Source organism: Sarcophilus harrisii, chromosome 2 (genome assembly GCF_902635505.1).
Source record: "Sarcophilus harrisii chromosome 2, mSarHar1.11, whole genome shotgun sequence".
Taxonomy (NCBI): domain Eukaryota; kingdom Metazoa; phylum Chordata; class Mammalia; order Dasyuromorphia; family Dasyuridae; genus Sarcophilus; species Sarcophilus harrisii.
Window position 1 is genome coordinate 481,794,110 of NC_045427.1, and position 13,467 is coordinate 481,807,576.

The following is a 13,467-nucleotide window of genomic DNA, read 5'->3' on the forward strand; positions in this document are numbered from 1 at the left end:
CCTGAGTTCAAATTCAGCCTTCAGATACTTGCAACTTATTAACTATATGATTCTGGACAAGTCACTTAACCCCAATCACTTCAGCAAATAAACAACAAAAAAAAATGCCTAACGACATAAATGAATATTTATCAATGTAAGGTTTACAACAACCTTGTTTAGTAGATGGTGTTTTATTTTCTTTGTTTTATAGAAGCTACTTAATCTAACAAACATTCATTAAGTATTTATTATATTAAAGCATTATTCTGGACCCGAGGGCACAAAAACAAAAGGAAAAAACAGTCCCTGCCCTCAAGAATCTTACATTCCACAGAGAAGAAAACCGAGTTGAAGAGGTTTGTATACTGCACTAAACTACATTTAAATGCTAACTATTATTATAAGAAAGTGTGAACAAAGTGCTTGGTCTTTTATCTTAAAGGCTCCTTCCGGAGAGCTGTCTTGGGGTGCAGAGATGCAGATGTCCCCCTGCGATCCCGCCTCCCCTTTTTGTCACTCCCCCTCCCCGCCCGGTCGGCCACATTTCTGAACTTCTTCCCCTTAATTCCCATTTCTTGGCTTCTTGGCTGAGGCTGCTTCTCCTTCAGCTGTCAGCCCAGTGTCCTCCCCTAACCTCCCCCAGCCAGAGAGGAGCAGAGCAGAGCGCTAGGAGAAGGGAAAGTTTGAGTCACTGGGGATTGGGGGGAGTCCGAGGGGAGGGGCGGGAGGCAGGCTCGTGGCCCTGCATAGAGTGGGCTTTAGGATCCGCCCCAGGCTCCCACTCGAAGACTGCGAGCCCCTTTCCCACACGCACGAGCTGAGGCCTTGCAGGGGCGCAGATAGAGCTGTGACTGCTGATGTTTTGCACTGCCCTGTCTAGTGCGCTCGCTTCTCGGGGTAGGCATCCCGGAGGTCTTTTTGGAGGGGTGGGACGTGGTGGGAGAGCTAGTTAGAGCAGTCTCAGAGTACGGGACTAGGAAGCTGAGAGTGTTAGGAGGGCACCCCTTTTTTCTGCTTCGCTTTAGGAACGGCTGCAAGTGTGCGCTCTGCACGCAGGCATGACGCCCGGGGCGCCGCTGTCGCTCCCAGGGCCGGAGCTACTGCTGCTAGTGGTGGCCGCAGCGGCTGCTGGGCCGCCTCTAGGGGAACCTGTGCTACCCTCCTCCGGAGATGCCACCTTAGCTTTCGTCTTCGACGTCACTGGCTCCATGTGGGATGATCTGAAGCAGGTGGTCGAGGGCGCCTCCAGGATCTTGGAGCGAAGTCTCAGTGGGCGAAGCAAAGCCATCGCCAACTACGCGCTGGTGCCTTTCCATGACCCAGGTACTCTGTCCCCTCCCTCCCCCGAGGTAAAGCTTTTTGAGGTGGTCACCCTGTGCTCGTTCAGTGTGAGTGAGCCAAACTCTGGAGAATCTAGCTGGGAAAGACCAGAGATCCCTGATTGTGCGCTCTGAGCAAGGCTCGGGCACAGTCAGAGCACCCTTATCTTCCTTTCTCACCTGCGCCTCCTAGTCCAATGGAAGTCCTCAGCCCACATCCCTGGCAATATCCAGCACTCCGAGCTTTTGCGCTTTCTCACAGCACGGGGTACGGAATCTTTTTGCTTCGTGAATGCATTCAGGAGGGATCTGGATTCTCTTCACTGCTAACTTAGGCATGCCCCCCCCCCTTCCCGCTTCTGGGAAGATTGTAGGGCTCACTCTCTGTGCCCCTTTGATTTTCTTTAGTATGGGAAATCAATGGGGGCTCCCCCGGATGGCTAGGAAATCGTCTTCCTATATAGTTGAGACTGCGGAATAATTTTCTAAAACTGGAGCTTTATTTATTTAATTTGCAACAGTATTTTATTTTTCCAAATACATGTGATGATAGTTTTCAACATTCATTTTTGTAAGACTTTGTGGTCCAAATTATTCTCCCTCCTCCTCAGGATAACAAGCAATCTGATTAAAACTGGAACTTTGAAGGGTGACTTTCCCACTAGACCTGGATGGCACTCACTTTTAGCTTTCACGTCTAAAATCCATCTTCTACCCCATTCACAACTACAGTCTCACGCAAAACCGGGATTGTTCATATAGCTCAAGTAAATCCCTAGGAGTGCCTATTGGAAAATGTGTGTGTACATAATAGCATAATATAATACACGTTAATATGTACGAGGGGGACAGCTAGGTGGCGTAGTAAGCAAAGCACCTAGCACAACGCCTAGTACATAGTAAGTGCTCTATAAATGTAGCTCTTCATTTACTTCATACAAATGTATTTGACCTTTGCAAGCCCTTCTATAACAAGAGGAAGGAAAGATGGGTTTTCCTATTCCTACGTGAAGCAGATACTCAGGGTTGATGCAGGGAAAGAAGTGAGAAAATATTGGGAGAAAGGGAAGAAAGATATAGCTCCTTTCACAATTTTAACTCCTTTTCTATGATTGATGCTAATTAGATTCCTAAGAACAAATTCATGTAGATGCCTTTCCCCCTGGTTCTCAGTTCCCACCCAGATATTATTCAATTTTGGTCTCTGACCCAGCAAAGTATCTGTCTTGATTTTTCTGGTTCAGCCTAAGAAGAATTTTCATTTAACCATTAATTAACAAGTGAGATCTCACTGTGTGCTAGGCCCATTGCTAGCCACCATGAATGATAAAGAAATAAAAAAGAAAAACGGGACAAACCTTGCCTTCAAGTTGCTTACAGTTGAATTAGTAAGTTAAGATAATGTCCAGAATATTAATATGTATTAGAAATGCTGGATTTAAATTTACATCCTACCTCAGACATTGACCAGTGAGCCTCTGAGTAAGTCCCTTGAGCACTGTGAGCCTCAATTTTCTGAATTGTAAAATGAGGATGTTGTGTTAAAATAATTCAAAGGTTCCTAAATCTATGCTTTTAGTGCCAGGTCAAAGATTAAGTATTGTTTCATTATTTCAGAGCGCAAGACTTAACTTTTGCCCTAGTGATCTCTACAATAGTAGTAGTCTGATGAATTCAATTTAATTCAGTTCACCAAGCATTTATTAAGCTTCATGCTAGGCACTGGGGAATACAAAATTAAAAACAAAAACAGTTCTTGCACTAAAGAAATTTAATTCTACTGAAGCATCAAACCCAGGGAATCCTCAGGGCTTCCACTGACTTCTCTGGTGATGGTGAAAACTAGCATATTTCCCCAGTCTCTCAACATGTCCCTGAGCCCATTCCCCATATATCCTGAGAAATAACACCAGTTAGTAGAAAAAGAGCTTACCTGCAGTTCAAGGCTTGGCTCTGCTGTAATCATTGTGTTTGGCTATGTAACTGTGGGAGAGTTATTTACTGCTTTTATTTTCGTTTCCTTACCTGAAAAAAAAAATAGAGGCAATAGTTCTGATGCCATTTGCTTCACAAGATTGTTGTGGAGAAAATGCTTTGTAACTTGTTAAGTTCTCTATAATTTTTCTGAAGCATCCATTGAATTTTTTCCCCTTTGCGTGCAGACTCAGCTTTGAAAACCTCCCATTCTGTTTCTTATAGCTGCTCTTTCTTCAATTGTTTCTTTGCACCTTTATCCCTGCATATAGAGCTGGAAGAACCTTAAAGATAATATCATCCATCCCTTTCATTTTACAACTGAGGCCCAGAGAAGTGAAGGGGTTCCAGGCAACATGAAATGATCTGAGATTTGAACTCTTCCATGGGCTCTGGGCTCTGGCTCTACATCCAATATTCTTTCTACTGCATCACCCTTTCTTATCTCTGGGCCCTGTTGCTTTCTCTTACTTATCCTTCCCACCCTAAATGCCATGAATCACTCTTGAGTACTGGTCACTTCCTTCACAGAATCATGTAATCTTGGAGTTAGAAAGTCTCTTGAGTTGATTGTTCTTTAACAAGAATTCTCTCAACAATCTAATCAAGAGTGAGTTCTTTTAACTTTTTCTTGAAGTCCTCTAGTGATAAAGATTTATTAATTTGGGATACTTTTATTTGGAAATTTTTCCTTACGTCAAAATCTCTTATCTATCTTTTAAATCTCTTATCTTATCTCTTTTCAGGCAATTAGAGATGGCACAGTGGATAGAGTGTTGGGCTTGAATTCAAATCTGGTCTCAATTGCTCTCCAGCTTACTAGCTGGGCAAATCACTTAGCTCTGTCCCAGTTTCTTCATCTGTAAAATTAACTGGGGAGCAAATGGCAAATCACTCCAGTATCTCTGCCAAGAAATCCATGAATGGGTCACAAAAGAGTTGTACATGACTGAAACAATTGAATAGCAACAATACCTCTCTTCAGTCTCTACCCATTTTTCCTAGGTCTGTCATCCAGTCCAAACAAATGAAGTCTTGTTCTAGGTGGTAAAGTGGATAAAGAACAGGAGTTCATGTTCAGCTATAGACACTTCCTAAATCTGTGATCTGGGCAAGTCAGTCTCAGCTTTATCATCTGAAAAATATAGATAGTAATAATACTTATGCCCCAGAGTTTTGATGAAGAAAAAATGAGACATTTATAAATCACTTTGTAAACCTTAAGGTATATAAATACTTCTTTTGCTTTTTGTTTTTGTTCTTCTCATATGAGCTACTAAATCTTGTCTTATCCTATCGGTGACTAAATGATGCTTCAATTGTTTCTGGCTGATTGCAATATCTTCTCCTTGATCTGGGAACTATAGAATTGGTTACAATATTCCTGGGAGTTTTCATTTCAGGGTCTCAGGAACTGACTGGTAGATTCTTTCCATTTCTATTTTACTCTCTGGTTCTAGAATATCAGGGAAGTTTTCCATGATAATTTCTTGAAAGATGATGTCTAGGTTTTTTTTTTTTTTGAATCATACTTTTTAAGTTATCCAATAATTTAAAAAATATCTCTCATGGATCTATTTTCCAGGCCAGTTGTTTTTTTTTTCTTTTCTTTTTTTTTTTTTAGTTTTAATTTTTTTTATTTATTATAATAACTTTTTATTGACAGAACCCATGCCAGGGTAATTTTTTTTTTTACAACATTATTCCTTGCACTCACTTCTGTTCCGATTTTCCCCTCTCTCTCTCCACTCTCTCCCCTAGATGGCAAGCAGTCCTATATGTGTTGAATATGTTGCAATACATCCTAGATACAATATATGTGTGCAGAACCAAACAGTTCTCTTGTTGCACAGGGAGAATTGGGTTTAGAAGGTAAAAATAACCCAGGAAGAAAAACAAAAATGCAAACAGTTTTTGCAGTCCTGGATGGCAATCTCATTTCGGTGTTTTTTTTTTTTTGGGGGAGGGTGTAGCTGCTTCTGTCCATCATTGATCAATTGATACTGAATTAGGTCTCTTTGTCAAAGAAATCCACTTCCATCAGAATACGTCTTCATAGAGTATTGTTGTTGAAGTATATAATGATCTCCTGGTTCTGCTCATTTCACTTAGCATCAGTTCATGTAAGTCTCTCCAAGCCTCTCTGTATTCATCCTGCTGGTCATTTCTTACAGAACAATAATATTCCATAACATTCATATACCACAATTTATCCAACCATTCTCCAATTGATGGGCATCCATTCATTTTCCAGTTTCTAGCCACTACAAAGAGGGCTGCGCAAAACATTTTGGCACATACAGGTCCCTTTCCCTTCTTTAGTATCTCCTTGGGGTATAAGCCTAGTAAGTAGCACTGCTGGGTCAAAGGGTATGCACAGTTTGATAACTTTTGGGCATAATTCCAGATTGCTCTCCAGAATGGTTGGATTTGTTCACAACTCCACCAACAATGTATCAGTGTCCCAGTTTTCCCGCATCCCCTCTAACATTCATCATTATTTTTTCCTGTCAGCTTAGTCAATCTGACAGGTGTGTAGTGGTATCTCAGAATTGTCTTAATTTGCATTTCTCTGGTTAATAATGATTTGGAACACTCTTTCATATGAGTGGTAATAGTTTCAATTTCATCATCTGAAAATTGTCTGTTCATATCCTTTGCAGGTCAGTTGTTTTTCCCATGAGATATTTCACATTGTCTCCTATTTTTTCACTCTTTTTGTTTTTTGATTTTTCATAAAGTCATTCGCTTCCATTTGCTCAATTCTAATTTTTAAGGAATTTTTTTTAAAGTGAGCTTTTGTACCTCTTTTTCCTTTTGGCTAATTCTAATTTTTAAGGAGTTTTTTTTTTCTCCAGTGAATTTTTATACCTCTTTTACTCTTTGGCCTAGTTTGTTTTTGAAGATGTTATTTTTTTTTTTTTCCTGTGTGTCTTCTTTACCAAGCTCTTTTTTCATGATTTTCTTGTATTATTCTCATTCATTTCCCAATTTTCCCTCTACCAGTTTTATTTGACTTTAAAAATCTTTTTTTGAACTCTTCTATGTTCTTACTTGAATTAATACTTTTCTTGGAGATTTTGGATATAGGAGTTTTGGCTTTGTTATATTTTTCTAAGTGTGTGTGTTTGGTCTTCCTTGTCACCATAGTAACTTTCTATGGTCAGAATTTTCTTCTGTTGTTTGCTCATTTCCCCAGCCTATTTCTTGATTTTTTTTAACACCTTGTTAAAGTAGGGCTCTGCTTCCAGGGTGGAGGAAGCACTGTCCCAAGCTTCAAGGGTTTTATGCAGTTTGTTTCAGAGATACTTCTAGGGACCTGTAAGTTTTCAGTTTTTCCAAAGTATGATATAAAGAGGTGTTTATTATTCGTCTGGCCTGTGCTTTGGTCTGTGAGCAACCACAAGTATTCTTTTCTGCTCTGGAACTGTGAAAGAGTCCCTGCTCCATTGTGACAGTAAGCTCTGGTGTTCTAGTATTCCTCTTTACCCTGAGATTGCCATCCAGGACTGCAAATCAGATTTGAGTATGAACAAAACTGCTGCTGCTGATTCAGTGTGTTCCAAGGCCAGAGTTCCTAAGTATTTCAAAGGTGTTTATCTTTAATAGTCTTTTCCCCCAAATACATGCAAAGATAGTTTTCAACATTCATCTTTGTAGACCTTGTGTTCCAAAATTTTTCTACCTTTCTCTCCCCAACCCTCTCCCATAGACAGCAAGCAATCTAATATAGGTTAAATATATACGATTCTTCTAAACATATTTCTACATTCATTATGCTACACAAGAAAAATCAGATCTAAAGATGAAAGAAAGAATGAAAAAACCAAGCAAACAACAACAACAACAATAAAAGTGAAAATGCTATGCTTTGAACCACATTCAATTTCAATGGTTCTCTTTCTAGTTACGGATGGCTCTTCTATCACAAGTCTATCTGAATTGCCTTGAATCATCTGACTGTTGAAAAGAACCAAGGCCATCACTGATGGTCATCACATAATCTTTTTGCTATGTAGAATATTCTCTTGGTTCTAGTCACTTCGTTTAGCCTCAGTTCATGCAAGTCTTTGCAGGTTTTTCTGAAATCAATCTGCTCATCATTTCTTACATAACAATAACATTCCATTACACTCATATACCATCACTTATTCAGTCATTCCCCAACTGATGGGCATCCACACAATTTTCAGTTCTGCTACAAACATTTTTGCACATGTGGATCCTTTTCTCTTTTTTTACGATCTCTTAGATTTGATCTCAGTAGACTCAGTAGAAAAACTGCTGGATCAAAGGGTATATAAAAAAAAGTTTTATAGCCCTTTGGACACAGTTCCAAATTGCTCTTCAGAATGTTCAGATTAATTCATAACTCCACAAACAATGTATTGTTGTTCCAGTTTTCCCATATCCCTCCCAACATTTATCATTATCTTTTCCTGTCATTTTAGACAATCTGAGAGGTGTGAAATGGTACCTCAGTGTTGTCTTAATTTGCATTTCTCTAATCAATAGTGATTTAAAGCATTTTTTCATATGACTAGAAATGACAAATTCATCATTTGAAAATTGGTCATATCCTTTGACCCTGGCTTATATTCTTCTAAATTTGAGTAAGTTCTCTATATTTTACAAATGAGATTTTTATCAAAAACACTGGATATAAATTTCCCCCCCAGCTTTCTGTTCCCTCTCTAATCGGGAGCTGCATTGGTTTTGTTTGTACAAATCCTTTTTAATTTAGTGTAATCAAAATCTACATTTTGCATTTCATAATGTTCTCTAGTTCTTCTTTGACCATAAATTCCTTCCTTCTCCATAAATTTGAATTCTCCTAATCTCCTCCACAAATCTCGTTTTCCTAATTTACTTAGAGTATCACCCTTTTTGACTAAATCATGAACTCAATTTGATCTTATGTTGGTATAGTGTTAGGAGTTGCTCAATACCTACTGTCTGTCATACTGTTTTCCAGTTTTCCAAGCAACTTCTGTCAAATAGTGAGTTCTTCTACCAGAAGCTGGAGTCTTTGGGTTTATCAAACACCAGATTACTATATTCATTGACTATTGTGTCTTGTGAACCTATTCCACTGGTCTACTACTCTATTTCTAAGGAGTGCCAAATGATTTTTATGACCACCAATTTAGTTTAAACCAATATAGTTTAAGGTCTGGTACAGCTGGGCCACCTTCCTTTGCATTTTTTCATTAATCATTTAAATTCTTGATCTTTTGTTTTTTTTTAGATTAATTTTGTTATTATTTTTCTAACTCTATAAAGTAATTTCTTTGCAGTTTGATTTGGTATGGGACTGAATAAGTAGATTAATTTAGGTAGAATTGTCATTTTTATTATATTAGCTCGACCTATCCTTGAGCACTTGATATTCTTCCAGTAGTCTAGATCTAACTTTATTTGTGTAAAAAGTGTTTTATAATTGTGTTCATATAGTTCCTGACTTTGTCTTGGCAGGTAATACTCCCAAACATTTTATATTATCTGCAGTTATTTTTAATGGAATTTCTCTTCCTATTTCTTGTGATGTTTGTCTTTAAAATATTGTTATTGTATAAATTGTTCTGGTTCTGGCCCCTATACTTTTCATCAATTCATATAAGCCTTCCCAGTTTTCTCCAAAATTATCCTTTTTATCATTTCTTATAGCACAATAGCATTCCATTACATTTATATTTCATAATTTGGAATGTTTCTGACTCACTTCTTTTACAAATGAGGATATAAGGACTATACACACATGTTTATAGATTGAAAATCATTGTTTGTATGGTTTCTTATTTTAATTTGTGACTTGCAATGTAGTATGCTTAATACATTAAATCTCATTTTGGAGTGTCAAAGGCTTTGGTGTATTTCAGTATTTCAAATTTCAAAGAACTTGTGTATTTATTTATTTATTGCTGAGGCAATTGGCGTTAAGTGACTTGCCCAGGGTCACACAGCTAGGAAGTATGAACTGTCTGAGACCAGATTTGAACTCAGGTCCTCCTGACTTCAGGGCTGATGCTCTACCCACTGCATCACCTAGCTTCCCTGCTTGTGTATGTATTCTGAACAGTTGCCATTAGAGAAACTGTAGATATTATACTTTCCCTAACACTTAAGAAACCTTTCTGCCTTTTAGTATTATCTGATATTGCTATCCCTCTCTATGTAGGGGAAGACTTATGAGATGCTAGAGAGGCTACCTTTTCCTGACCCAGTCCAGTGTTCTTTCTGCCAGAGTTTTTTGGAAAAATGAGCTCCCTCATGGGTATTGTTCTTTCTGAGTCCTGGCCCCTTAGAAAGAGATACATCTCTCAAGATTTCCCTAGGGTTCATTCTGGCACCTCTCTCAATTCATGGTGGGTAGCCTTGATAGCTTCCTCTAAGGAGAGCAGAGGTCTGGGTCTTCCTGGGTCTAGCCTGTGGCAGGATGGGACATAGTGATGGTAGGGAAAGTGTGGAACCACATATATGGCCAGTGTCTCTATCAACCTTTCTTTGTTGATTGCCTAGGAGCCTAGGCCACCACTGTTGGCTCAGCAGGGCTTGGTTTTCTGGTTCCACAAATATAGGACTTCATCCTTTGCCTGATCAGGATGAGTGATGGTGATCCTTTATGACTTGCTTTGGATGCTATATATAACACACTTTTGGAAAATGTTGTGATTCAAATCACTTCAATTAAACCAACATTTATTAAGCAACCATATAAAAGTTACTATGCAATAAGGGTATAAGGACAAAACAAAGCAAACAAACAAACAAACCATTTTCTCTCCTTTGCAATCCATCTTCCAAACACCTGCCAAAGCATAGTTCTCACTCTCTCTGCTCAATGAGTTATTCAACCTCTATTTAAAGAAGATCTCTTTACAAATTGGTCCCTACCTAATTTTTGGAGCTTATTACATCCTACTCCCTTGTATGCATTCTTTGGTATGTAACCAAACTAGCTTCACATAGTTATCTATACTTGCCAGTTCATCTCCCATCTCTATGCCTTTATCCTAGGCTGTTCCCTATACTTGGTTTTCAATCCTCCTACCACGTCTGCCTCTTAGAACTGTTGGCTTTCTTTAGAGCTTAGAGCAAAGAATACTTACAACATGAACTCTTTTTTTGACCCCCATGTCCTTACTATCAATGCCTCCCACTAGCATCCCAAATGACCAATACAAATAAATGAGCAATACAAATTTGCTTTGTATTATATGTTGTATTTATTCATATATTTCTCCCAGAAAATGTAAGCTCCTTGAGAGCAGGAATGATTTTATTTTTCTTATTGTGTCCCTAGAAGCTAGTGCAATGCCTAGCACATAGTAGGCATTTGAATGTTGACTAATTGAAGGAGCTTACATGTTAACTGAAAAGGGATACAATATCTAAATAACTAATAAAAATGGGTAAAATGTAAATAGATAAGGAAATAGAGCCTAAACAATTAGGGAAGGCAGGGGTTGAAAAAGGCATCCCATAAAAGGTAGAATCTAATCTGAGGAGGATTCTTTAAGGAAGCCCAGAATTCTAAGGGGAAGAAATGAGAAGGGAGTGAATTACAAGAAAATGGGTGGTGAGAAATAGGAACACAGCCTATGAAAAGGAATAGTAATTATTTCCTTTAGTTCTTTTCAAGCTAGTATCCTGTCTCCTTTCCTGGACTGCTAAGTGTCCTGAGAAGGGAGACATTCCTATTCCTTTTTTTATCCTTCCCTTCCTTACCCTTCCTTTCTGCAGAATGTTCAGTTTAGGATTCTGTACAAGTAAGCAATCAATTCTTCTTACTGCTTGCCAAAGAGTTATAGGAAGCTTCAGAACAGAAAGTGCCCCCGTGCATGTGTATGTGGGATGTGTGAGTGTGAGGGGAATAGCAGCGGGTGGTGTTGATGGGCTTTTTGGAAACCCTTTGAGTGACATTGCTATTAACTAGTCTCCCATAATAAAATAAAGATGGGAGAAAATCAATCCTTCATGTTAGGAGAAAATCCAACTCTTCTGCTCAGTCTCAGGGTACAAGTCTCCATTTAGATTCAGAAGTCTGTGCTGATTCCAGCAAAGTGCCAGGTACAGATACTAGTCATTGTGCTAACATAAAAAGACGGCAAACAAGGAGCTGTGTCTGGCTCATAGAGATAAGACCTTCACTAAAGGACTGTGTTACAGCAGATTTTCTCTCTCTCTCTCTCTCTCTCTCTCTCTCTCTCTCTCTCTCTCTCTCTCTCTCTCTTCTCTCTTTCCCTCTTTTTCCCTACATTCCTCTATTTCTCTCCTTTTTCTTCTTTTCTTTTTCTCTCTTTCCTCTCTCTCCCTCTTTCTCCTTTCTTCCTTCTCTCTCCCTATTTCATCCTTTCTCTCCCTCTCATTTTTCTCTTGCTTCTTTGTTTTCTCTCTTCTTTTTCCTTTTCCTCCTCCTCCTCTTCCTCTTCCTTCTCCTTTTTCTTCCTCCTTTCTTCTTCTTCTTCCTCCTCCTCTTTGTGGTGGGTGAGGTAGGAGGTTTTCAGAATGCTTTTATTGGTGAGGAAATGAGGAGTAAAGAAGGAATATATACATTTTATTCTGTATACTCTAAGGTAGCCCTTCCCTGCTCCCCCCCCTCCCCCCAGTGACTCCTGGATCTGAACTGTGTCATCTTGTGCTTGAAATGAGATGACAGGGACATCTTATGCCTGTGTAAGAATCTTCAAGGAGTGATAAAAAGTTTAAAATGAAGCATTCCCTATCCTCAAGGAGCTTATATTCTATAAGAGGAAGCAATATATGTGTACACACACACACACACACACACACACAAACACACAGAGTAAATTCAAGATAATTTTTGGATGGTGAGGATTGTGGAATGGGAGGGGGTTGTGAAGGGCTTTATCTGGATTCCAAAGATGGTATTAGAACTAAGCTTTGAAGAAAACTAGTAATTCTAAAAGGTGAAGGTGAGAAGGAAGCACATTGTTGACCTCTGGGGTACAACCAGTACAAAGACATGGAAATGGGAAAAGGAATATTATATATGAAAAACAGTAAGGGTCAAAGGTCTTTTGGTTCCCCTGGGTTTCCATTCTATTAAGACTTCCATAACTCTCAGTTAGCATTATTGTCATAGGTTTATACTTCTACATGTATGTATATCTGATGCCATTTCCTTCCCTCTCATTCAGCAGATTGTCTCCACAAATCATTCCCCGACTCCTGCAAATCTTTCCCTCTCTTTTAGTTCCTTCTCTACTATCTAAAAACATGCCCATGACACCTCATTTGAGTTGATCATCTCCAGAAACTGTCATTCTAGGTCCTTCCTCTCTTTCATAGCCAAAATTCTAAGCAAGCTGTTTATTCTCATTACTTGTACTTCCTCTCTTCTCTATTTGGCTCGCTACCTCATCACTCAACTACAACTGCTTTTTAAATTTATCCATAGTCTCTCTTAACAGTGCTTTTTAAAATTTAAATATAAATTTTTATTGAAATCTCTTTTTTTTACATCACTACATTGGCTAATATACCTTTCCTCCTCTTCCTTCCAGAGAGCCATATTATTTCTTACGGAAAGGCTCCCAGTCCTATGTAATCAACTCTAGATTCTCTTCTGAGCTCTAATCTTCCATCACAAACATTTTGTACTATCTGAATTTTGAAGAAAATTAGGAATCCTGATAAGTGAAGGGGAGGATGGGGTACATTAGAGGTGTGAAGAACAATCTGAACAAAGGCATAGTAATAGAAGATATACATCTCAATTCCTAAATGGAATTCATTCTATTTACCCTCAATCTCACCCTTTTTCTGATCTGAATTTCTTTACCTTCTTGTCACCCAGGTTTACAATCACTGGGTCATCCTTGAGAGTCATTTATCCCTCTCCCTTCCGATATCCTGAGGGTGGCAATCAACTCTGATTGGTTAACAAGTAATGAGAGTGAATATTATAATGAGGGGTGGGCTTTTTCTAATGAGAGTCTAGGAGATTTGTTTCTGAACTCAGTATTGGCCAAATTCTTTATATCCATATCAGTCTATCTAGGGTAATCTAGGCAAAAGGAGGAATCCACTTTTATCCAGACCTGTCTGATTAAAACATATTGGGCAGAAATCCACCACCAAATTATGTTAGGCTTGTGTATTTATTTTTATGTTTGCTTATAAATGTATTTTTTCTCCCTCCAATTCTATAGAATGCAAACTCTATGAG

The 13,467-nt window shown here is 38.7% G+C and overlaps 1 protein-coding gene across 7 annotated transcripts in view; it reads left to right on the forward strand.

Moving 5' to 3' along the window:
* The first annotated feature begins 434 nt into the window (after positions 1–434).
* The window catches only part of HMCN2 (hemicentin 2), a 186,421-nt gene continuing 173,388 nt past the window's right edge, over positions 435–13,467 (forward strand). For 5 of the 7 annotated variants that reach the window (XM_031954834.1, XM_031954840.1, XM_031954838.1 and 2 more), the window contains exons 1-2: positions 436–879; positions 1,039–1,305. In XM_031954834.1, the coding sequence (XP_031810694.1) occupies positions 840–879; positions 1,039–1,305 (307 nt within the window). In that variant the 5' untranslated portion in view covers positions 436–839. Of the gene's footprint in view, positions 880–1,007; positions 1,306–13,467 lie in introns of all 7 variants that reach the window. The other 2 variants (XM_031954837.1, XM_031954836.1) reach the window with 2 other exon arrangements.